Source organism: Gymnoscopelus braueri, assembly GCF_963280865.1.
Source record: "Gymnoscopelus braueri genome assembly, chromosome: 24".
Taxonomy (NCBI): Eukaryota; Metazoa; Chordata; class Actinopteri; order Myctophiformes; family Myctophidae; genus Gymnoscopelus; species Gymnoscopelus braueri.
In genome coordinates, this window is record NC_137626.1 from 4,400,583 (window position 1) to 4,425,427 (window position 24,845).

General features: G+C 43.6%; 3 protein-coding genes across 6 annotated transcripts in view; all 3 read right to left on the reverse strand.

The window, feature by feature from the left end:
* The window catches only part of LOC308080855 (activin receptor type-2A-like), a 27,281-nt gene extending 18,756 nt beyond the window's left edge, over positions 1-8,525 (reverse strand). For 2 of the 4 annotated variants that reach the window (XM_080422896.1, XM_080422895.1), the window contains exons 1-3: positions 6,546-6,826; positions 4,999-5,132; positions 2,387-2,541 (exon numbers count right to left, since the gene is read on the reverse strand). In XM_080422896.1, the coding sequence (XP_080279022.1) occupies positions 2,387-2,541; positions 4,999-5,132; positions 6,546-6,760 (504 nt within the window). In that variant the 5' untranslated portion in view covers positions 6,761-6,826. Of the gene's footprint in view, positions 1-2,386; positions 2,542-4,998; positions 5,133-6,545; positions 6,827-8,432 lie in introns of those variants that run through there. The other 2 variants (XM_080422898.1, XM_080422897.1) reach the window with 2 other exon arrangements.
* The window catches only part of LOC308080854 (protein NLRC3-like), a 166,866-nt gene that overhangs the window by 76,664 nt on the left and 65,357 nt on the right, over positions 1-24,845 (reverse strand). The window lies entirely within an intron of this gene.
* LOC308080856 (ATP-binding cassette sub-family B member 6-like) overlaps positions 8,656-24,845 on the reverse strand; it is a 36,068-nt gene continuing 19,878 nt past the window's right edge. The window contains exon 9 of the mRNA XM_080422899.1: positions 8,656-8,785. The gene's annotated coding sequence lies outside the window, so the exon portion shown is untranslated. The remainder of the gene's footprint in view (positions 8,786-24,845) is intronic.

Sequence of the window (24,845 nt, forward strand, 5' to 3'; positions counted from 1 at the left end):
GACCCATTTGTGGGCCACAGACCCTTTTTACTTGAAGTAGCAGTACATTACATTACATTACAGTCATTTAGCAGACGCTTTTATCCAAAGAGACTTACAATAAGTGCATTCAGCATAGGTAGGGAACAAAACTACTAATCACCAGAAGTGTTAAGTGCATTCTCTTCTAAAACAAGCAACTAAGAGTATAACTAGCGCTAAGGTAAAAGTGCAATATATCAGCTATACCTGCTTTCTTAAACAGATGAGACAAAATAATAAAATCAAATGAGCAAGAGTTAAAACAAATAAGTGTATCGAATAAACAAGATCCAATAAAACAATAAATCAAGAGTTCGTACAACTAGTTAACAACAAGTAGGCCAGGCAGAGAGGAAGGATAGTGTTTCCTAAAGAGGTGGGTTTTCAGCCTGCGGTGAAAGATGGGCAGTGACTCTGCTGTCCTGACATCAGTGACTCTGCTGTCCTGACATCAGTGACTCTGCTGTCCTGACATCAGTGACTCTGTTGTCCTGACATCAGTGACTCTGCTGTCCTGACATCAGTGACTCTGCTGTCCTGACATCAGTGACTCTGCTGTCCTGACATCAGTGGGGAGTTCATTCCACCACTGTGGGGCCAGAACAGAAAAAAGCTGTGACCGTGTAGATCGGCCAGAAGGACCACTGAGCGACGAGGCAACCAGTCGCCCGAGGCGGCAGACCGAAGCGGTCGGGCAGGGGTGTAAGCCTCGACCATAACCCGGAGGTAAGAAGGAGCTGTTCCTTTCACTGCCCTATAGGCTATAGCACCAGGGTCTTAAACTGGATGCGAGCCGCTACGGGGAGCTGAACAAGCTCCAGACGTCTGATGACAGATGCCGGAGCACCAGTAGCAGTAGTAAGTGAGGCATTGTATTAACAGCCACACATGCTCTCATGTCCCGTACGCACTACGCAGTGACTCAGAGCAGGTGTGAGGTTCTGTGTACCTAATGAACTCATTCAGGTAGAAATGACAACTATGCTCGTGGAAGCGATATAACCCTTTAGTATAACATCTGTGTGTACGTACTAGGCCTGTCCCCGACTAAGGATTTCTATAGTCGAATCCCATTGGCCAAATGTTGCCTATAGTCGACTAATAGTCGATTGCATGATTGGACTGAGATATGCAGTGGAATCAGTCTGATTGGACGGCCCATCTCTCAGTCGAATCATGCAAAAAAGATGTTATGCAATAGAGGAACATTCCATTTGGGCTGTAGGGGTGCTTAGTGTCTGATTTAACATGTACTTGCTTGATTTCTCCCAATAAATCATGATGTATATCCTATTTTTGGCAAACTATTAGTTAATTAATATAACAAATTAGACCAATCTCTCAGTCGAATAATAAAAAAAAACGTTTTTCCCCATTTTTTTCATGATTCGACTAAGAAAACGGCAGTCGAATCAGACTCCGTCGATCGATTAGTGGAATGGACCCAGTAAGGGGCCATTTGTATCCATGTGTACACTCTCAGAGTTAAAGACCTCCCTTCCCCAAACTCAAACATAGCCTAAAACTATTCCTGTCCTCAACCAATAAGTCGAAGCTTTGATAAACCTAAAATACAAGTGAGCAACATAGTTATAACTCCTTGAACACCTAAATCCTAAATCCTTTTGCAATTGAAGCTTCTGTGCTATATTGGCCACACACACACGCGCGCGCACACGCACACGCACACACACACACACACACACACACACACACACACGCACACACACACACGCGCGCATACACACACACACACACACACACACACACGCACGCGCACACACACACAGACACACACACACACACTTTCCTAGTAATGTAATGTAAGGGATCAAAACGGTAATTACATTACAGTTACTAATGCAGGTAACTCTCGTTTGTTGTTGCTTTTTTTAAATGTACATAGATGTATATTGTATAAATATACAGTATATGCATGATTGCACTGTGTCCCATTAAGTGTGAGATAGAGTTTGGTTGATGCTGAGTCTCTTCTAGGAGTCATCAACCATTGATTTCAGGGGTATAATTTTGGGTGTTTGAGGTGTCAGGGGTAGTTTTTTCCTGGTTTGTGTTGGTGAGGCATAAAGGGTGTTTTTTTCCAGGTTTGTGTTGGTGAGGTGTAAAGGGTAGTTTTTTCCTGGTTTGTGTTGGTGAGGCATAAAGGGTAGTTTTTGCCTGGTTTGTGTTGGTGAGGTGTAAAGGGTAGTTTTTGCCTGGTTTGTGTTGGTGAGGTGTAAAGGGTAGTTTTTGCCTGGTTTGTGTTGGTGAGGAGGTACTTACGTGCGTGTATGATTTCAGGGATATAATTTTGGAGGTGTAAGAGGTAGTTTTTTTTTGCCTGGTTCGTGGAGGAGGTACTTACGTGCGTGGGGACCAGGGCTGCCGGGTAGGCCAGCTTGTGATGCCTCCACATCCAGAAGGAGAAGAGCAGAACGGCAGCCAGACCCATGATGGGAACCAGAGAATACAGCAACGTGGTGAAGAGCTGGGGCTTCTGGGAAAACGGGTTGGAGGTCGCTGAGGACGGAGGGAGGGAGAGAGAGAGAGAGAGAGAGGAGGAAGAAACCAAGAAAGAAAGAAAGACAGACAGACAGACAGACATGAGGGACAATGTGTGACATGACATCATCATTGTGACACAGGACAGGTTTTAAAACTAAATGCATGGTAATAGGCTCTAAATATGCTCTCAGGACAGAACTGAAATGAAGCCTCTCTTTGCAGGGTGCTACTATTGAGCAGGTTAAAGGAGTCAAACTGATGGGTGTCACTATTGACGAAACACTGTCATGGTCCACCCAGATGAATAATACAGTGGTGAGTAATGAGTAATGCCATCTATGCCATTAGAAGGAGTGCTCATCTGCTAACTAACACAACAATTACACTAGTCATACAATCTCTAGTTCTGTCAAACCTGGACTATACTGTCCTGTTATCTGGTCTAGTGCATCAAAGCAACAACTTGGTCAACTTCAGCTTGCTCAGAACAGAGCGGCAAGACTAGCACTTCACTGCTCTGTTAGGAGTAGTGTGGATGCTATGATGGAGTAGTGTGGATGCTATGATGGAGTAGTGTGGACGAAAGACTGGCATGCAGCCTTATTCTGTGTATTCCTCACAGAAACCCTTTAGTTTGTTTGTACAGCCATTACCTGCAAATGAAAGACATGGTTATAATACTAGACAGGCATCAAGTGGTCACTTTACTTTACCTCTCGCCCAGAATCAATGCACTTAAGAAAACAGTAATGTACAGAGCCATGGCATTCTGGAATGTGCTCCCCACACATTTGACTCCAACAAGAAATACATTTGGTTTCAAAAAGAAACTTAAGCAAGCAATAATCAGAAAGGAAATTAGATTAGATTATTATTTTTGGTATTTTCGGACAGACAAACCTGTTTTGTTTCTCATTTTAATTTCACTGTTAATGTACATTTTGTTTGTGTTTTTGTTCACTAACATTGATTATGTTGTACTGCATTTTATGATTTGTATTATGATGTTTTTGCTTGGACCCCAGGAAGAATAGTCTCCATTAACACATTGCATGCCAATCGCGTAGATCTACGCGAAGGTCTTTTTTTTTTCTCTCTCTCGCAGTGACACATTTCATTGTAGCACACCCGGATACGGAAATGACGTCAATCGAAGATTTTCGTTCCCATCCACCGCCACTCTAACGCTTCCGCTAAATCGCCATTATCTCTGTGTTGTTTTTCTCCGCGCTGAACGCTGTTTGAAAAATTTTTTAGAAACTGTGACTACTGCAAAATGGAATGTCGCCGATTGAAAATGTCTTCTCTGGGCCACTCACACAGCTACCCTGTGTGTCTACAAACAGTTGAACACGCGATCATAAGGTATTTAGCGAGGTCTGTGGCGAGGTGAAAAAATTAAAAAAATAATAATAACTCGCAGTGGATGAGTACATTATGAAAAAAACTCTGGCATGGAATGTGTTAAGGTGTAGACTAATGGGGATCATTAATAAACAATAAACAATAAATAAAGTTTTAGGGTTTAGAGACCTACTGTAGGCAGTAGACTGAACAGTTTAGGGGTTAGATAGAGACCTACTGTAGGCAGTAGACTGAACAGTTTAGGGGTTAGAGACCTACTGTAGGCAGTGGACTGAACAGTTTAGGGGTTAGATAGAGACCTACTGTAGGCAGTGGACTGAACAGTTTAGGGGTTAGATAGAGACCTACTGTAGGCAGTAGACTGAACAGTTTAGGGGTTAGATAGAGACCTACTGTAGGCAGTGGACTGAACAGTTTAGGGGTTAGATAGAGACCTACTGTAGGCAGTAGACTGAACAGTTTAGGGGTTAGATAGAGACCTACTGTAGGCAGTGGACTGAACAGTTTAGGGGTTAGATAGAGACCTACTGTAGGCAGTGGACTGAACAGTTTAGGGGTTAGATAGAGACCTACTGTAGGCAGTGGACTGAACAGTTTAGGGGTCAGATAGACCTACTGTAGGCAGTAGACTGAACAGTTTAGGGGTTAGATAGAGACCTACTGTAGGCAGTGGACTGAACAGTTTAGGGGTTAGATAGAGACCTACTGTAGGCAGTGGACTGAACAGTTTAGGGGTTAGATAGAGACCTACTGTAGGCAGTGGACTGAACAGTTTAGGGGTTAGATAGAGACCTACTGTAGGCAGTGGACTGAACAGTTTAGGGGTTAGATAGAGACCTACTGTAGGCAGTAGACTGAACAGTTTAGGGGTTAGATAGAGACCTACTGTAGGCAGTAGACTGAACAGTTTAGGGGTTAGATAGAGACCTACTGTAGGCAGTAGACTGAACAGTTTAGGGGTTAGATAGAGACCTACTGTAGGCAGTGGACTGAACAGTTTAGGGGTTAGATAGAGACCTACTGTAGGCAGTAGACTGAACAGTTTAGGGGTTAGATAGAGACCTACTGTAGACAGTGGACTGAACAGTTTAGGGGTTAGATAGAGACCTACTGTAGGCAGTGGACTGCCGGTGGTCCTGGTTCTGGGGAGGCGATGATGGAGAGGCCGGGGCGTAGAGGAACTTCTGGTTACACATACTGCCTTCACAGCAGCAGAAGAACACGTCTGGACTCTGCTTCCGCTGCACGCACGCACGCACACGCACACACACACACACACACACACACACACACACACACACACACACACACACACACACACACACACACACACACACACACACACACACACACACACACACACACACACACGTCATTGTAATAAAGCGGTGGATGGACATGAAGGACAGAGCAGCAGAGGAGGACGAGGACATGAGGAGAGAGAGGTTGTCTTTGTACCAGTGAACAGAGTAAGGACAATAACAACCAGAGGATGGTTTAAGTGATGAGTTTCTGTTAAAACAAGTGTTAAATAGCGCTGTATTCTCTTAGTAAACATTGCTATAGTGTTTGTTCAGTAACAGTGTTAAATAGCTCTATATTGTGATAGTAATCATAGCTATAAAGTGTTTGTTCAGTAACAGTGTTAAATAGCTCTATATTCTAAAAGTAATCATTGCTATAGACTAGAGTGTTTGTTCAGTAACAGTGTTAAATAGCTCTGTATTCTTATAGTAGTCATATAGACTAGACTAGACTAGAGACTAGTGTTCAGTAACAGGGGTTTGCCTATCTCTCTCTCTCCAGCTCTTTAGTAAACAGAACATATATTGTCAGTTCTACTGTATGAGGTGGAAGAGTTGTTAGGCCAATGAATGAATGAGTTGAGTGAGTGAAACGATAAACGAATGAATGAATAGCTGTGGCCTGCTAGACACCTCTTCTCCTCCTTCTCTCGCTCTCTCTCTCTCCTTCTCCCTCTCCTCTCCTCTCCTCTCCTTCTCCCTCCTCTCTCCTCTCCTCTCCTCTCCTCTCGGGGCATCATTGGGGTTCCAGGCAATAGGCCCAATGCACAGTCAGGGAGCTGATATTGTTCCTCGTTGACTCACTGGAAACACTCTGCTACACCAGAGGGTCTCAAAGTGTGGTCCAGGAACCCTCATGGTTCCCTGAGGGGGTTCCAAATGGACCCTTACGGGTGTTTAACTCTGAGAGTGTACAAATCCATTTGTGCACTCTCAGAGTTATGGGGGTCCTTGAAATAAGAAGGTTTGAGAACCACTGTGCTACACTAGGGGCGGCAGTGGCTCAGGGGTAGAGTGGCTGGGTAGAGTGAACTGGAAAACCACAAGGTTCCCAGTTCGATCCCGGGCTGGGGCGTTCCCCTAGAGTTAGTGTCAAAGTGTCCTTGAGCAAGACGCTGAACCCCTAATTGGTGCCTTGCATGGTTTCCTCCGCCATCGGTGTGTGAATGTGTGTGTGAATGGGTTAATGGCACAATCAATGTAAAGCGCTTTGGATAAAAGCGCTATATAAATGCACCATTTACACTAAATGGAACAGAGCCTTAATTAGCATCATTGGTAACACCTGTGAAGTAAGTAAGGAAGAGGCTCTGTTCTCTCTCCTCCCCCCCTCCTCCTCCTCTCCTCTACCTGTCATAACAGTTGACGTCGTCCAGCCAGCATCCCTGCTTAACGATGTCTATGTGTCCAGAGGAGTTCTTCCAGGTGGAGAAGCAGTGCAGACGCTTGTCTTTGTCCCCAAAACACCTCTCCATGCCACTGAGGTTTGTCCTCTCCTTCTCCATGCCACTGAGGTTGGTCCTCTCCTTCTCCATGCCACTGAGGTTGGTCCTCTCCTTCTCCATGCCACTGAGGTTGGTCAGGGGTTGACACTAAGGTCTCAGAGGCACTTGCCCGTCGGGCAAGTGCAGGTCATGTTCTACTTGCCCACAGGTCTTGCCCACTTGCCCGAAAAGTAAATCGTCCTTTATAAAATGATGGTAAAATTAGAATTACCGTTCAATTTAACATTTTTTTTACTTTCTACTTGTGAATTATGGGGCTGCACGATAAAAAATGTCATACCTCAATATGTATGCCAAATATCTAAATAGCTATGAATATGACTATGGGTTAACACTTGTTATTTTATATTTTTAAGTGTAGCAACAGTGAAAACAGCACATTATAGGCCAACAGTGCTCTTATTTTACATTCCACAGACCATTTTGAAGTCCATACAAATAAACATAAATAATGTTTTGATGGATAAATGCAAATGATGAAATCATATATTGTCGTTGTCGGGCAGAAACCTTGTATTTCCATATTTCAATGGTTTTGTAATATGGAAAAATATGTTTGTTCATAAATGCCCTACTTCATCATTCAAGAGTGTCGCACTATAAGAGTAAAATAGCAGATCTACAAGCTCCCAACGTGTCGAGATACAATGCATTGTGAGCTTGTAGATCAGCTATTTTCACTATTAAAATTCTTGTTCTTTTTTTTAAGGACATACAAGGTTTCCACCTGACAGCAACGTTATATAGCCTATATATGGTTCTGTATCACTATCAGTATATCAGTCAGTTTGAGCAGATTTCATTTCAATTGGCTGCCTATGAATTTTACAGGCCTGGGTAGACAACCTGGCCTGGCGGGGATCTGCGCACCAAGCACAGCAGCACAGCAGCTGCACACAATTAACTTAATGAGGGAGCTTGCGACTTGTTTTGCACACCAAAAACTGCTCAAACAATGTCAAACTGTCATGATTCTAGCCGCTGAAACCTTCCTCTTTGGATTATTGTTTAAAAAAGGAACAGAATATGGCTGTTTTTAAAGGATTATATTTATTTCTTGTCCGTCAGAGCGGTGAGGTCACAGCTACTTTCTTATTTGAATGAACTTTGAAGTTGTTTCCAGTAATACATTTCTATTGCTGGCTGGATCTCTCATAAGTTTGGGATTTGACTGTATTTCGTCACATTTATTAATCTATATGCGGCTGTTGATAAAACGTTGGGTTGTTTAGCCTACCATTTGATATGCACAGATGCGCTGGCATTGACAATCCATGAGATGGCTGCTAAGCAGTTCACTTGTGCTATACCTCTACTGGTTAGTTCTAGTAGAATGGCAGTTCCAACACGTTCTAAAAGACAAGTGTAGGGGAAATGAATGATGATTAAAAAAAAACATCGGGCCACATCGGTGAAATAATGGCCGATGTTGCGGTTTGGCTCTACTCATAAGAGCCACTGCACGTAAAGTGTGTGTGTGTGTGTGTGTGTGTGTGTGTGTGTGTGTGTGTGTGTGTGGTACACAAAGTGTGTGCGTGGGAGGGAAGGACAGAGAGGGAAGAGGGGGGGGGGGGGGCAGAGTGCTCTGGCCACGTTCATGTGTTTAGACAGATATCTCATGTTGTGTTTATAGTGAACAAAAGATGGTTGCGTCCCCACTGCCACTCAAGCACACACTTGCCCTGTAGGGCAGGCTGAAAGCTAACTCCACCTGCCCGCAAGTTTTATTTACCTGCCCCGGGCAGTCGGGCAGGCGTTAGTGTCAATCCCTGTTGGTCCTCTCCTTCTCCATGCCACTGAGGTTGGTCCTCTCCTTCTCCATGCCACTGAGGTTTGTCCTCTCCTTCTCCATGCCACTGAGGTTGGTCCTCTCCTTCTCCATGCCACTGAGGTTGGTCCTCTCCTTCTCCATGCCACTGAGGTTGGTCCTCTCCTTCTCCATGCCACTGAGGTTGGTCCTCTCCTTCTCCATGCCACTGAGGTTTGTCCTCTCCTTCTCCATGCCACTGAGGTTTGTCCTCTCCTTCTCCCAGCCTGAGTTATAGTACACACACTGATGGCTCTCTGAGCCTCCTAGGATGGTTCCTATAGAGAGGAGGAGAGAGAGAGGAGGAGAGAGGAGTTATAGTAAACGCATTAGTAGTAGAAAAGTAGTAGAAGGCCTGGACCGCTGGCATAGCGGTCCAGGCACCTAGAGACCAATAGTTTGTTCACAAACATTGAGACTGGACGCACAGGTGACTGTTTCATGTAATCAATTCCTAACAGATCCCCAAACTAGTGCTGCACGATTAATCGAAAAAAGATCGTGATCTCGATCCAGACACCTATGCGATCTAGATCATAAAGTACGGCGATCCTATGACGTCATTTTTTTAAATTATTTTGCTTCTGAATGATACCAACTTGCAATGTCAATCATAATTAAACGATGTAAAGCAAATATACTCTATACATTTATTTAACATTAAAGTACCATGATCGCATCGCAAAAAAAGTGTTCCGTCTGTCTCTCCTCTCAAGCAGTGTTGCCAGGTTTTGAGGAAGGAATAAGCAACCAGGTCTATGAAAACAAGCGCAAAAGAACATGAGTACTTTAAACCTATATATGTCGGGTCGGCCATTTGAAAATAGCCTATCTACAAGCTCACAACCGCAATAATAATAATAATAATAATAATACATTTTATTTGTAACGCACTTTATATTTGAAGCAAATCTCAAAGTGCTACAGGATTAAAAACATAAAAAGAAAGAGAAAACAACAATAATAATAAAACAGTGAAATGAATAAACTTCAAATCAAGTCAGCAGGCACAGTAGAAGTTTAAAAAGATAAAACAACTACATCTCTATTTAACCAATAACCATTATTACTTACTACCAAGCAACTATACAGAAAGATAAGCCCAACGTGGCTTATAATAAGTATACATGGCAACACTGACTGACTGCAGCATGTGAGGGCAGGAGCCGCAGTATGTTTACACAGAAGCGTTAGCATTAGCATAGCACTGATTATCAAAGAGTGACGAGAGCGACTAGTAGTACAATAATAATACAAAAACAGAAATGAGTGACGCAGAAGTGAGTGAAGAGGACAATGAGAACAACACCGATGAAATTCCCGGTGGCGACTCTGTCGAGAGTGAGGGGGAACTCAGGGAAGTTGTGTTGGTGCCGAAAAAAGGACCACATTCATCCAGTGTGTGGAACTTTTTTGGGTTTGATTCTGATGATGACTTACAAAAAGTCGTGCACTGTAAGCATTGTTCTCGCATCGTCGGAACGACGATGGGTAACACCACAAACCTGTTAAATCACCTGCAACGTCACCATAAAGTACAGTATGATTTAGCAACGAAGGACAACCCGAAAAAAAAGAAAAAAAACAGACAACATCGCAAACATCCATAACCGACACGCTATAGAGCGTCGCAGTTCCCGCCCACTTCCTGTTTTTTTTGGTGCCGGAAGAAAAAACTCAATGCATTTTTCCATTGACATTTCCAAAAATATTTATATCTATTAATTTAAGCCTCGAATCAAGCCATCACGAGATGACATGAATCATGACCATAAAACGTTTTTTTCTGTGATTTTTTTTAATTTTATATTTAATTATATGATATACTATATTTAATAAATACCCTTTGTTTTGCCGTTTTCAACAAAAAAGAAATCACAGAATCAAACGTTTATGGTCATGATTCATGTCATGTCATGATGGCTTGATTCGAGGCTTAAATTAATAGATATAAATATTTTTGGAAATGTCAATGGAAAAATGCATTGAGTTTTTTCTTCCGGCACCAAAAAAAACAGGAAGTGGGCGGGAACTGCGACGCTCTATACAACGCAACAGCATATTCAACCAGCTCACGAAGGCACAAAGAGATAACGGAAGCCGTCACCTTTTACTTGGCTAAGGATATGGCATCAATAAATACAGTTCAAAATGAAGGGTTCAAGAACTTGATGAAGACGCTGGATAAGCGGTACTCAGTGCCTTCCCGCAACTACTTTTCACGTACTGCATTGCCTGCCATGTACCACAAGACTCGAACCGCAGTCGAGACAGAACTGAAAGATGTCCAGCACTTTGCGACAACCACTGACCTGTGGTCCAGTCGTACCATGGAACCATATATGAGCCTGACGGTGCATTTCATCACCAGTGATTTCACCATGAAAAGTCGGTGCCTACAGACAGCTTTCTTCCCCGTGGACCACACGGGCGACGAAATTGCAGTGGGACTAATGGAAAGTCTCCAGTCCTGGAGCTTGGATCCGAAAAGGATGGTGTGCATCACTACAGATAGTGGATCAAACATCATAAAAGCATGCGACATTAACAACTGGACAAGGCTCCAGTGTTTTGGCCACAGGCTACATCTGGCTAAAGGTGAGCTGAGTACAATCCATCCCACAGTAAAAATCCTCTGTTCATTTAAGTCTGAGAGTGTAGAGTTAAATTAACTGTCAATATTGTACATGTATATTTTACTCTTACTACAACATGTTTATGTATTTAAAAAAATATATTCTTATTTCATTTAACTAATTACCACCATTTTAAATTAAATATTATAGTACCCCCAGCCATTTGGGTACATATTTATACTCAGGCTTAAATGAATAGGGCATAGCAGTGGTGGCCATTTTTTGATTCCATCTTTCCAGACCCCATACAGTTTTCCCTTAGAGATTTCCAAAAATATTTATATAAATTATTTTAAGCCTACAATCAAGCCATCCAGGATCCTGGTGATTCATGACCATAAAACGTTTGATTTTGTGAAGAAAAAAAACGCAAAACGCAAAACAAAGGGTATTTATTAAATGTAGAATATCATATAATTAAATATTCATTCATTTTTCATAGAATCATGTTTTATGGTCATGATTCACCAGTATCCTGGATGGCTTGATTCTAGGCTTAAATTAATTGATATAAATATTTTATTTTTGGAAATCTCTATGGGAAAAATAAATGGGGTCTGGAATGATGGAACCAGAACATGGCTGCCACTGCTAGTGAGGATTTTACTACATTTTAGCTATGCCTTAATGAATTACTGTTATATATATATATATTATTATTTTTTTACCATTTTAAACCATTACTTTTTTTGTCATGTTTTTACAGCAAAGTTGAACATTGTTTCTCTCTCTCTCTTTAGAGAATTCAATGAAAGATGACCGAATCAGCCGTGCTATGGGGGTCTGCAAAAAGATAGTGAGCTGCTTCAGCTACAGCTGGAAGCGGAAGAGAGAGCTTGCAATTGCACAAACGGACCTCAACCTACCTGACCACAAGCTCAAAACGGAGTGCCAAACAAGATGGGGATCCCGTCTAGCTATGGTCCACAGGGTCCTTGAACAACAAGAGGCCATTACACGAGTTCTCGCCCGGAACACTGACCGGAGCAAGTTCGCTAGAGGTAACATTCTGACATGGCAAGACGTACAGGTTCTTGAGGTGATTGACAATACACTTACACCACTGGCAGAATTCACAGATGCGCTCTCAGGGGAGCAATATGTGTCTGTCTCCTCTGTGAAGCCAGTCCTCCACCTCTTCGAATCACTGATAGCAGTGAAGGAAGACGACCCTGCACTCGCTCGCTCGATTAAAACAACCATCCTGCAGTACCTTCAGGACAAGTACAGTGATCCAAAGACACAGGCGCTGCTCGACATAGCTACGAGTCTGGATCCAAGGTTCAAACTGGACTATGTCAGCGAGGACAACAAAATCACTGTCAAGACCAGACTGAAGGATGAGATGACTAGCATCGTTACTATGGTAACTGTTTATATTAAATTGTTTAAATGAATTGGGAAAATTGATTTAGTTTATCAACCTTAGTATTTAACTGCTTAGTAAGATATTACTTAAGTTATCAAGTGTAGAATATTAAGGGATACTACTGCAAAGTTTACATTTTGTTATTATAATGCTGCAAAAAAAATCTATTTTTTATGTTCAGCACTCAGGCAGCAGCAATATCTTTATTTTAGTTACTGTATGTTTTGTTACCAGAGAGACTGAGTTTAAGTCAAGCACTTTGTTTAAAGCCACAGTAGTTGGCTGTCAAATTCATTTTAGTTACTCTATGTTTTTGCTGAGAGTTTAAGATTTAAGTCAAGCACTTTGATGTTGATGGTGTCTGTTTAAAGCCACATTAGTTGGCTCCAGGTGCCACATTTTGAATGTAGTAATGTTTGTTCAGTTTTAAGCAACTACAGTACAGACCAAAGTTATATTTTTGTTACGAGAGACATGAGAGACACATGTTGTGTAGTACAATGAATTTAAACTCATTGTACTCAGGTGACGTCTAAGAAGTAAGAGTGCAATAAATATTTTCATTGAAACGATGAGAATCGCGTGAGAATCGTGTGAGAATCGTGATCTCAATTCTTATGGAGGAAAATCGTGATTCTCATTTTAGCAAGAATCGTGCAGCCCTACCCCAAACCTGCTGTTTTGGGGAGCGCTGGTTTCACTTCATTCAACCTCCTCTGTGTGTTCCCTAGCGAGACATATATACTTCATCGCGCAGCGCTATTGCGCGCCGAGAGCAGCTGACATACAAGCTCACAAGCGCGTCGCGGATGAGACCGTTGTGAGCTTGGAGGTCTGCTGTTCTCGGCCGTTCTCTGCGCACGACACCTTCGCGGGACGGAGCATAAATTAGGCTTGACGGGCTGCAGCTGTGCGAGCAAGAGCAGGTTCTGGTGCCATGATCATATAGAGCGCTCCCTCCTCCGTTCTGATGACAGACACTGGAAGCGGGGTTTGGGGGACAACTGCTTTGAATAGTTATTATTGTTTACACACAACAGAAACCAAGGATTATATATGTCAAGAGCGAGAGATCACAGTAAAAATCCTAAGCATTCTTCCTCCACACTGGGAGAAAAACAGCATCTGAATGTTTGATGGGATGCATTTTTACACGTGAGGCTGTGACCACTTTAACATTGCATCTTATGAGCGGTGGGGTTCATTTGGTGCCGGCCTGCGTGCGCACACTGGTTCTTATCAGTGTGACGTTGTCTGTTAAGGCGTCTATAGGCTCAGTGTAAACTGACAGTGTGTCGCAGGTTCGAGTCCCGATACCGACGGCCTTTGCTGCGTGCCACTCCCCATCTCTCTCTGTCACTCTACTGTCCTGTCAATAAAGGCATAAAAGCCCCCCAAAAATATTCAAAATGCATGTTCTCCCCATGTCTCCTAGGGTAGGTACCCTCACTAAAAACATGCAGTAATCCTGGTCTCTATACTGCCTCCCCCTGGTCAGTCGGGGCGCCTGATGGAGGGGAAAGGAACTGGCTGGAATAACGTGTTATGCGCTACGTCCTACCGGGGAAACTCCACCCTGTCGGATGATAAGAAGCGGCCTGCTCACTCCTCAAGCGTTGAAGGAGGCATAAGCTCAGTTCTGGGTTCTCCCTAGGCTGGCAGAGGGAGAGTAGCGCCCAGGATTATAGGGTGAAGAAATTAGTTACAAAATCGTGGGATTTTTTTTTTAAATAAAATAAATACATTTTATTTATATTTTTATAAAAGTTGTAGAAAATATATACAATGATTGTGACAATTATGCAAAAAAATATCACAATTATCTCATATAATTGCGATTATAGGCAATGATGTAATAATTGTGACAGGCCTACCAGAGGACCAGAGAGGTCTGGGGTTGAAACTCAATTCTTTATAAACCAGACGGGCAGTAATTTGAAATGAATTATTTCAAACACAGGGGGAGGAGCCAGTGTAAAGAATCTAAGAACCGGAGTGATACCATCCACTCTCTCTCTGAAGAATGATTCCATGATTCATCCTCTGGGACAAGCAGCGGACCAGGAGACATGATCTGGGAGGCTTTAGGTCTCACACACACACTTATACCCAATAACACGCCAGCAGAGCAGACCACTGTCTGTGGGTTTTAACAAGCTCTGTGTCCTCTAACCCTTTCAACCCATTATATATAGCAACAACATACGTTTTTCAAAAAAACTCTTAGGATTTACAACAGTGGTTTAGAACAGCGGTTCTCAAAAATAGCAGCTGTACAAGCTCACAGCGCATCACTTCGTGCAGCGCTGTGAGCTTGTACGTCTGCTATTTTCGAAGATCTTTGGAGAAAAAAATATCATTTTGAGGGTCCTTGGCGCGCAGAAGTTTGAGAACTACTGAATTAGACCTTTTTCAGGTCTTAATGGGTTAAAAGTGAAACATTTAACCCATTAAGACCTGAGGTCAAGGACCCCCAGGGACCCCTCCAGAAGAGAAGATTTGTGTAGAAAATAAATCCAAAATTCAAACACTTCCAAGATTTTTTTTTTTAAATGTTCGAAAATAGCAGCACGTCACTTCGTACCGCGCTGTGAGCTTGTACATCTGCTATTTTTTGAACAGCCAACACTAAAATGTCTTTTAGCGGTTGTAATGGCTTAATACAAGTCCACAGTAAAACTAGAGTTTTTACAGGATTATTCTATTCCTCCCTGTAGGCCCATAAAGCCTGACCACAGAGCAGAGAGAGAGGTTTTTATATCACATTCCAACAAAGTACAAGCAGGCTAGCAGGCAGAGGACTTCTCTTTTTTTGGGCTAATACCCAAACCCTCGCCTGAAAAGCCACTTTTTTCTCCCTCCTCCGTCTCTCCTCTCCAACAACCACTGGAGACCCAGAATCCTTCTAAACACCCCGAGGAATACAGTCCCTGGAGAGACACCGCTGACTGACTGAGAGAGAGACACTCACTCATAGACAGAAAGAGAGAGAGAGAGAGGGGGGGGAGAGAGAGCAGGGGTGTCAATTGGTTAAGGCAAGGTATGGCAGGTGCCAGTGTACCTTGGCTCCAGGAAAGAAAAAAAAAGAAAAATAACATGAATAGTAGCCTAATGCAGGTGTAAGAAGACCATTGTGTTTGTATTGTGTTATAGGTATAGTGCATAGTTTTCTATGCATTTCACCCCAAATGTTGCCCCGCGCGGCAAAGCCACGCGCCCAGGATAGGTGTCCCTTATTTCAATCTCTGGGAGTTGGCAACCCTAACCTTGCCATACCTTAGCTTTTGCTGAACTGACGCCACTGAGACAGAGGGAGAAACCAAGAGTGATAGAGAATGAGAGGTGAGACAGACAGACAGACAGACAGACAGACAGACAGACAGACAGACAGACCGACACCGCCTGAAAGGTTTGATAGAGGGTGAGAGATGAATGAGAGACAGACAGAGGACTTGGCAGTCAGTGGAATGCGTTCCACCATGCATGTGTTCTGCAGTGATACAGTGATGCAGTGATACAGTGATACAGTGATACAGTGATGCAGTGATGCAGTGATACAGTGATGCAGTGATACAGTGATACAGTCCAGTCAGTGGAATGTGTTCACCATGCATGTGTTCTGCAGTGATACAGTGATGCAGTGATACAGTCCAGTCAGTGGAATGTGTTCACCATGCATGTGTTCTGCAGCCATTCTGGAAGTTCACTCTGTTGTGTGGCGGCCAGAGGGGTTACGTTAGGTCAGCCGAGGTTACTGACCACACACTGCGACCTGGGGACTAGACCGGTGGTCCGGGAGGGGGTTGTAAGCGGGTCCCCAAATATTTGCTTAGGCAATTGGCACTGAGGGAAAAAAATGTTACAAAAATCGTGGGATAAAAAAAAAAAAAAACACTACGATTTTTATTATAATAAAGTAAAAAATAATCTTTTTTTCTTTTTAAACCTTGAAAAATGAGTTTTCATTGACATATGTGTTTGAAAGTAGTGCATGCAATATATAAAGAAGGATGACAGACACAGTGTGGTCAGGTTCAGGCTCTGTATTAACTGAATAGTGAATGGATACAAGCCCCATACATCCGGGGTATATATGCTCTCAGTGATACATGCAGATAACCGATCACATCGATATGTTAAACCTGTAACATCTTCCCTTTCTTAAGTAAGTCCCCTCAGTGACTAACATACAACCCAAGTGAGCCCCAAACATCACATTACTTAATTCAGTAATTCACATCAATGTCTTTTTCCCCTTTTCCATTTTTTTTTTCGCCAAACGTGCATACTATGCTAATAGCCCAGTCTCTCTGGTGGCTTTGACAGCCGTCCAATCCTGGTGCGTGTTATGGAGCTTTTAGGAGAGGCCCTTATTGCGGACCTAACAGGGCTTGGCTTGGCCATGGTCGAACTAACAGGGCTTGACTCTGCCACGATTGGGGAAGTCTCTGCCGTCTCTGCAGTCTCTAGAGCAACACTGTGTGCTGGCTCCAACTCATTCTCCCCACAGGCCTGAGATGCAGATGGCTCCGCCACTCTCAGGTCGACCCGGTTGCGTCGATAGACAGAACCATCAACGTCCACCAGGTATGATCTAGGTGCAACTTTTCCGAGACATGTCCCAGCTCGCCACAACCGAGTATTATCACCCGGCAGGGGCTTCATTCTGACAGTCTCGCCAACCTCCAGCTCCGGCAGGACCCGTGCAGACCGGTCATAGAAAGACTTGGCAAGCTGCCTCTTGTGACGCAGCTTTTCTGTAACCCCATGCACCACAGCAGGTTCAAGGAGTCGGTTGGTCACAGGAATGGACGTCTTCAGTCGACGAGACATGAGCCTTTGTGCCGGGCTGCTGTCCATATTCTCAATCGGAGTATTTCTCCAGTGTAGTATTGCTTTCCACGGGTCGTTGTTATCCCGGGAGGCCTTGCGCAGTAGGTTTTTTGCAATTTTAACGGCCGACTCGGCCTTGCCGTTTGCCCTGGGGTACCTCGGGGAGGATGTCACATGCTCAAACTCCCATTCAGAGGCGAAACGAGCAAACTGGGCCCCAAACTGGGCCCCATTGTCCGTAATTGCCTTGTCTGGCTGGCCTTGACGTGCGAACTGCGCCTTGCAACGTCTGATAACAGTCTCTGCGGTCAGATCAGAGAGGAGTTCTATTTCCCAAAAGTCTGAGTAATGATCAACAATGAGCAAATAATCTTTTAGCCCGTAACTGAAAAGGTCCATGCTGACAATCTGCCATGGCCTGGTTGGCAATTCGTGCGAGAGCATAGTCTCTTTTTGCTGGTTCTGCGCATACTCATTGCAAGTAGTGCAGGAGCTCACAAAGTCCTTAATCTCTGCCTGCATGTTTGGCCAATATAAGGTTTCTCTAGCTTGCCGATAACACGCCTCTCCCCCTATATGGCTGGTGTGTATGCGTGCAAGCATCTCCGGGCGCAGTGATTTTGGGATAATAACTCTTGGCCCTCGGAAAAGAATACCATTCTGAGCACTGATTTCATCCCGATACGGCCAATACCCTCTGATGATGAGAGGTGTCTTGTCTTTGACATCTGGCCAGCCCGCCAGAACTGTAGACTTCAGCGTCTGGAGACTTTCGTCCCAGTCAGTGTGCTTCCTGATTTGTTCCAGCCGTTGGTCACTTACATTAAGGAAGTCTGCCTGGTTTACGTGTTGCATGTCCTCTTGTGCTTGTTGTAACGAGCAGATAGTATGCCGCTGGTAGGCCGTCCCCCTGCCAGTACATTGTGTTGTAGCCCTGCTGAGCGTGTCGCTGATGAACATCTCCTGCCCTGGTTTGTAGACGACTTTCAGACAGTAGTTTTGTAGGGTCATAAGCATGCCTTGAAGCCTCTTCGGCGCACTGAGGAGAGGCTTGCTAAAGATCGATATTAGGGGTTTGTGGTCTGTTTCTGCTGTAATGAGGTCGCGGCCATACAAATAATGGTGGAACCTTTGGCAGGCAAAGACAATGCTGAGGCACTCTTTCTCGATTTGTGCATAATTTCTTTCTGTTTGAGTGAGAGCTCTAGAAGCAAACGCGGTGGGTTGACCCTCCTGCATAAGGCAGCAGCCAAGCCCACTTTGGCTGGCGTCACTCTGGATAGTGACAGGCTTAGTCACATCATAATAGCGCAATAATGGCATGGTTGTGGCCAGCGACTTGAGCTCTTGTATTGCCGCCTCATGTTTAGGCAACCAGTGCCAAGGAGTGTCTTTGTCCAAGAGGCGCCGCAACGGCTCACAGACACTTGACAGATGCGGCATGAATTTGGCTAAATAATTTGCAAAGCCGACGAGGCGTTGTACACCTTTTGCATCAGTTGGATTGGGCATGTCAATAATGGCCCTGACCTTTTCTGGATCAGGCTTCAGCCCAGCAGCTGAAAGGATGTGGCCGTGAAACTGGACTTCAGGCACTCTGAACTGCAGCTTTTTTACTCCTAAGCGCAGCTTGACCTCACGGCAGCGGTCCAGCAGCGCCAGGAGCTTGGTGTCATGGTCTGACTCCGCCTCTTTGTCCGTGTTACCGCAGCCCACGACCAGTATGTCGTCAGCGATGGGCTCTATGCCTCTGAGCCCAGCCAGCAGCTCATGCTGTTTCCTTTGATAAACTTCGGGTGCCACCGACACCCCGAATGGCAACTTGAGCCACCTTTTCCTCCCCCAAGGGGTCCAAAACGTGGTCATGAGACTGCTTTCAGTGTCCAGTTTGCATTGCAGAAAGGCATCTCTGGCATCTACTAAGGTGAATATTCTTGCTTTTGGTAATTTGTAAAGTACATCCTCCAGGGTGGGCATGATGTAGTGGGAGCGCCGCAGAGCTTTGTTTAGAAACTTAGGATCAATGCATATTCTCAGTTTTTCCGGCTTGCTCACTATTACCAAATTGCTGATCCAGTCAGTTGGCTCTGTGACAGGTGTAATATGGCCTTCAGCCTCATACTTGTCCAGCTGGGCTTTAACAGCTGCTTTCATGGCGATGGGAACATTGCGGGGAGCACACTGAACTGCCGGAATGTCAGGATCAAGGTCAAAGTGTACTTCCCCGGGCACCGATTCCACCGGTGCGGTGAACACATCATTGTATTTGCTGATAAGCTTTTCTTTGGTTAGAGGTCTGGGCAGTGCATGTTGGACTTTGTCGACTATCTTTTCCTTAGTTAGAGGTCTGGGCATTGCATGTTCAACTTTCAGCACCTCCTCAGGAATGGTGAAGTGCATAAACCCAAGGCGTTCACTGGTGTCGCCCGATAAGAGAGGATGCTGTCCCTTTTTTACGACCTCAAATGAAAGCTTTTGTTTGCAACCCCGTACTGTACATTCAGTGTCGAAAATGCCTAAAGAGCTCACTAGCCTCCCAGAGTACAGCCTCAGACTGGTTTTACTTGGGCGCAGCTTTGCATGGGGTGCAAGTTTTTCCTTGTCTTTAAGAGTCATTACGTCACACGTGGCCCCCGAGTCCAACTGACATCTCTGTGCTTTGTTGTTAAAACGCAGTGTCACAAACCATTTCTTTCCTTTAGTTTGTCCTACTGCGCTTACTGACTCCACAGTGTATAACTGTGACTCCTCATCACTGCTCTGCTCTGAAAACTCCTCATCCATGCAGTGCACCTTTCCTGTAGTGCTTCCTCGTTTGCTTTTTTGACATACTTGTGCAAAATGATTGTTAGTTCCACATAATCTGCATTTTTTTCCAAAGGCTGGGCAGTGCTCTCTTCCCCGAGAATGAGTATTGCCACAGTACTTGCATGCATAGGTAGCGTCTGACTTTTTGGGTGAGTAGCTCTGCCTCGATTTGTTATGCCTGGTCTGTTGCTTAGCAACGGAGTGTAGCGTCTCGCTGTGTGGAGCGTGTGTACTAGCAGCCGTTTCCATCACTCGCATTCGGATTTCAGTTAGCTCTGCTGCGCGACACGCTTCAATAGCTGTGACCAACGTGAGATCCTTTTCTCTCAACAGCCTACGCCTTGTGCTCTCATTAGCAATACCCAGCACTATTTTGTCACGAATCATTTCATCCTTTAACTGTCCGTACTCACACGTTGCTGCCTTCTCCCTCAGTCTGGTCACAAAAGTGTCTATGGCTTCGCTCTCCTCCTGTTTACAGCTCCCGAACAGATATCTTTCATAGATTATGTTTCTTGCGGGTTTAAAGTACTTTTCCAGTGAGTCCAGTATCACTTTCGGGTCCCCTTGTCCTTCCTCCGTGAGGTTCAGGTTATGACGGTAAATATGTCTGCATTCACTCCCCATAACGCTCCGTAGGGTTGCCGCTTGGATCCTTTTGTCCTTCTCCGATATTCCGGTGACAAGAATATAATCCTCAAACTCGGCACGGAAAATGTCCCAGTTTGTACTCCAATCGCCAGTGAAACTCATTGCAACCGGCGGGGGAATGTTAGCTGCCATGCTAGCTAGTTAGCACGTTGCCGTCCGACAACTAACGTAACTCGCGTCTATTAATTAAAAACGCGAGCCACCACTTCTGACGCCATGTTTGAAAGTAGTGCATGCAATATATAAAGAAGGATGACAGACACAGTGTGGTCAGGTTCAGGCTCTGTATTAACTGAATAGTGAATGGATACAAGCCCCATACATCCGGGGTATATATGCTCTCAGTGATACATGCAGATAACCGATCACATCGATATGTTAAACCTGTAACAATATGGGAGTTTAAAGTATACTACAATGTTAGTTACATTGATCCAAGCCAGAACCCTAACACGAGGAGACCCATGATAGTGAACACTAGCAATGATTACCATCAGAATATAGTAACTATTTACCACTTAGTTCAACAAAACAATATCACTTACACCTTTAATTACTCTCAGCATACTCTCAGAATTAATACTAATAATAAAGTGTATTATCATAAGCATTAGAGTTAGAATTAGCTTTCATAATTAATTATTGTTTTGAATATTTGACCATTTCATTGTATATTGCGTTTCATTGTATTGGAATGAGACGTTGCATCTCAAGAAGCTGTCCTCCTCTAGTGTTGAATTTTGATTTAGTTTTAGTCATAGTCTGTTGAATAAAATTCCATTTACTTTTAGTCATATTTTAGTCATCTGAATTGTTTTAGTTTTTGTCTAGTTTTAGTCGACTAAATATCATAAGATTATAGACGACTAAATCTATAGTTTATTTTGTCTACTAAAATGTATGTTGGCGGTGCCTTGATGGCGTCGTAATGGCTGATTTTACACTTGGCTGCATGCTGAAAATAGCAGATCTACAAGCTCACAACGCGTCGCAGCGCGACGCGTTGTGAGCTTGTAGATCTGCTATTTTCAGAGCGCAACACCCGAGCGCAACCAAACATAAAATGACTTGTCTTTTAGTTCTACTGGATCTCTTCTCCACTAGATCCCTCACTAACATTTTAGTCTAGTTTTTATTTGTTGACGAAATTGCCAGTATATTTCGTCTCAGTTTTAGTCATCATAGCTTTAGTTTTTATTTCGTTTTTATTTCGTTTTTATTTCGTTTGCTTGGCTCGTGTTGCTGAGAAGGAATTCAACAGCTCCTGGAATAATTGAGACTTCTATAAACAGTCAGCAGGAAAACGATGCTTTTTTCACCTAGAATAGCCCCCCGTTTGGCTCGGCCATTGTTTACTAGCCTCCACTCACTCACTGTAAGAGGCTGAAGGGATTGAGCCTCACATGGCTGGCTCCCTGCCAGCGTGGCTGATGGAATGGCCAGTCTGCTATAAAGCCACAGTCACTGGCTAGTGGGGTCGGGTTCCTCAACAATTCCCTCTTAGCGGTAGGTTCCATTCCTTAACGGTTGCCTTTAACCATTTCTATATTAACCCATTAAAACCTGAGGCAGTTTCTACAAATGTCTTCTAAATCCTCACAGTTTTCTGAAAAACGTATGTTGCTATAATCAGTGGTTCTCAAACTTTTTCATGTCAAGGACCCCAAAATGATATGTATTTGGCCGCCGAACCTCCCACCACGATCCACGATTTTTCTATATGTATATGTATATATATATATATATATATATATATATATATATATATATATATATATATATATATATATGAATGAACTGTTACTGAATCCTGAAAAGTAACAGTTTCGGAAATATGAGGTTTCCACCCGACAGAGACTATATATATACATAGTATATATAATTGTCAGAATCAACTTTGTTTGTGTTGGTTTACATGTTAAGAGAGTGACTTTGAGAGCCGTTTCATCATACAATGGAAGTCAACAGAACGATATATCTGGCCAGTTGGACTAGTTACTACATGACAAGGTAACTACAACGACCCAAGCCTCTACCAAAGTACTACTGTTTTAAGGCCTTTTTCATACTTAGTCTGTTTGAAAATAGCTGATCTACAAGCTCACAACGCATTAGATAGAGATAGAGAATCAAACCAGGGACGTGCTGTCTGTCTGTCTGTCTGTCTTTTACAGTAAGGTCTGGTCTCATTCTGCTCTGAGGACTGCTGCCATTAGTGCTTTATCAGATTGTGTGTGTGTGTGTGTGTGTGTGTGTGTGTGTGTGTGTGTGTGTGTGTGTGTGTGTGTGTGTGTGTGTGTGTGTGTGTGTGTGTGTGTGTGTGTGTGTGTGTGTGTGTGTGTGTGTGTGTGTGTGTGTGCGTGCGTGCGTGCGTGCGTGCGTGCGTGCGTGTTTAAATAAATAACTACAGTAAATATGTAAGCAGTGGGTCATCATGTTAATCCATCAGGAATGTCTCCACCCTGGTCAGCCTCCTCCCGCTGGACTCCACCTCCATTATGCTGCCTTCACACAGACAGATACAAAGATACAGTCTACCATTCATTTTCAATGGAAGCATAGCGACATAAAGATACATCCAACGTGTGTAGCTGCTACAAAACATACAAAGATACAAAGTTACGAATTCAACTTGTGCTGGGTTCAACTTCCAGATACAAAGATACAAAACTACAACTGTAGCTCCAATGACACGTCCACATATTCACATGAAATCATGTGTATTGATTGTAATGTTCATAAGAGTTCATAATGTAATGTGCAGGAAATAAACAAATAAAGTAAAGTACAAAGTGAGTAGAATTAACAACATACAAGGTTTCCATCAGACAGGCGGCCAAGAAATACACCTGTGCTTCAGGAAGGGCTTAATGCATAATTCAACAGAACATACAGTATTGTGTGTGTGTGTGTATGTGTGGGGGGGAGGGTAGTAAGTGGGACAGCGGCCGCTGGTAGCTACTGTACGTTCCTGACAGCTTTCACAAAGTTTGTGATCTTGTAGATCAGCTACCGTATTTGCACTACAACAAAGTTTACTGCTTTGGGGCACACACGCGCACACACACACACACACACACAGTACCTGGTGCAATAAGAGCTTTTTCTTTTGCTGCCCCAACCCTGTGGAATACACTCCCCAATACTCTCAGAGAAGACCCCCCACACCCTCCAAACCGCTCTCAAAACCCACCTCTTCAATATGGCTTTCCCCAGCTAAACTTCACACAAACAAAGACACAGGTTTACGGTGTTGAAAGCCTATTCTCCACGTTTTTTTGGGACAGAAAATAAAGTGCTCCAGCGGACTCACTCATTTGTTAATAATGTCACAAACTATAGTGTGCCGTGAGTTAGTGAAATGGAGCCTGCTTCTCTCTTCATCACTCTTGTGTTTGTTTAAAGTGCCATGTTGTTTAGGAAAGAGCTGTTTAAACAAAGCATGGTTTGGCCTGGTTCACATCTACCACTGTTGATATGAACAAGGCTTCATTCAGGAAGGCATTCAGCTAATTATAGAGAAACCTATAGGCATATCATAAATATATATACATGCACACCAAGCATCCATGCACACCACATGTCTCCTCTGGGATCGATTGAGTTTCATGTTCTTCCTCTGGAACAGATCACTGATAGCATGTGTGTTCATTTCAGCTTTTTCTTTCTTCTTTTTCAGAGGGCGATACTGACTTCCTTAAAGGGATAGTTCACCCAAAAAAGAACGTATTTTCTATCGATTAGTCACCCCATGGAGATTTATTGTTTTTTGTTGCATTCCTAAGCCACTAATTTGACGACAAGCAGTGAGTTCCGGTAGGAGACGCAAAGAGTCTGATTGATTGATTGATTGATGTACTTTATTTAGTAAGACATGAGAACAACAGTACATGGAAGTACAAATTCACAATACAAGGTCTACTAAACTGGAAGACTCATTAAGCACTGAGCTTGTTTAAGATGAGAACCCCATGCACACAAATCATGATGAAATCATGTGTCGAAGTGACGCGCTGTAAGCTTGTACATCTGCTATTTTTG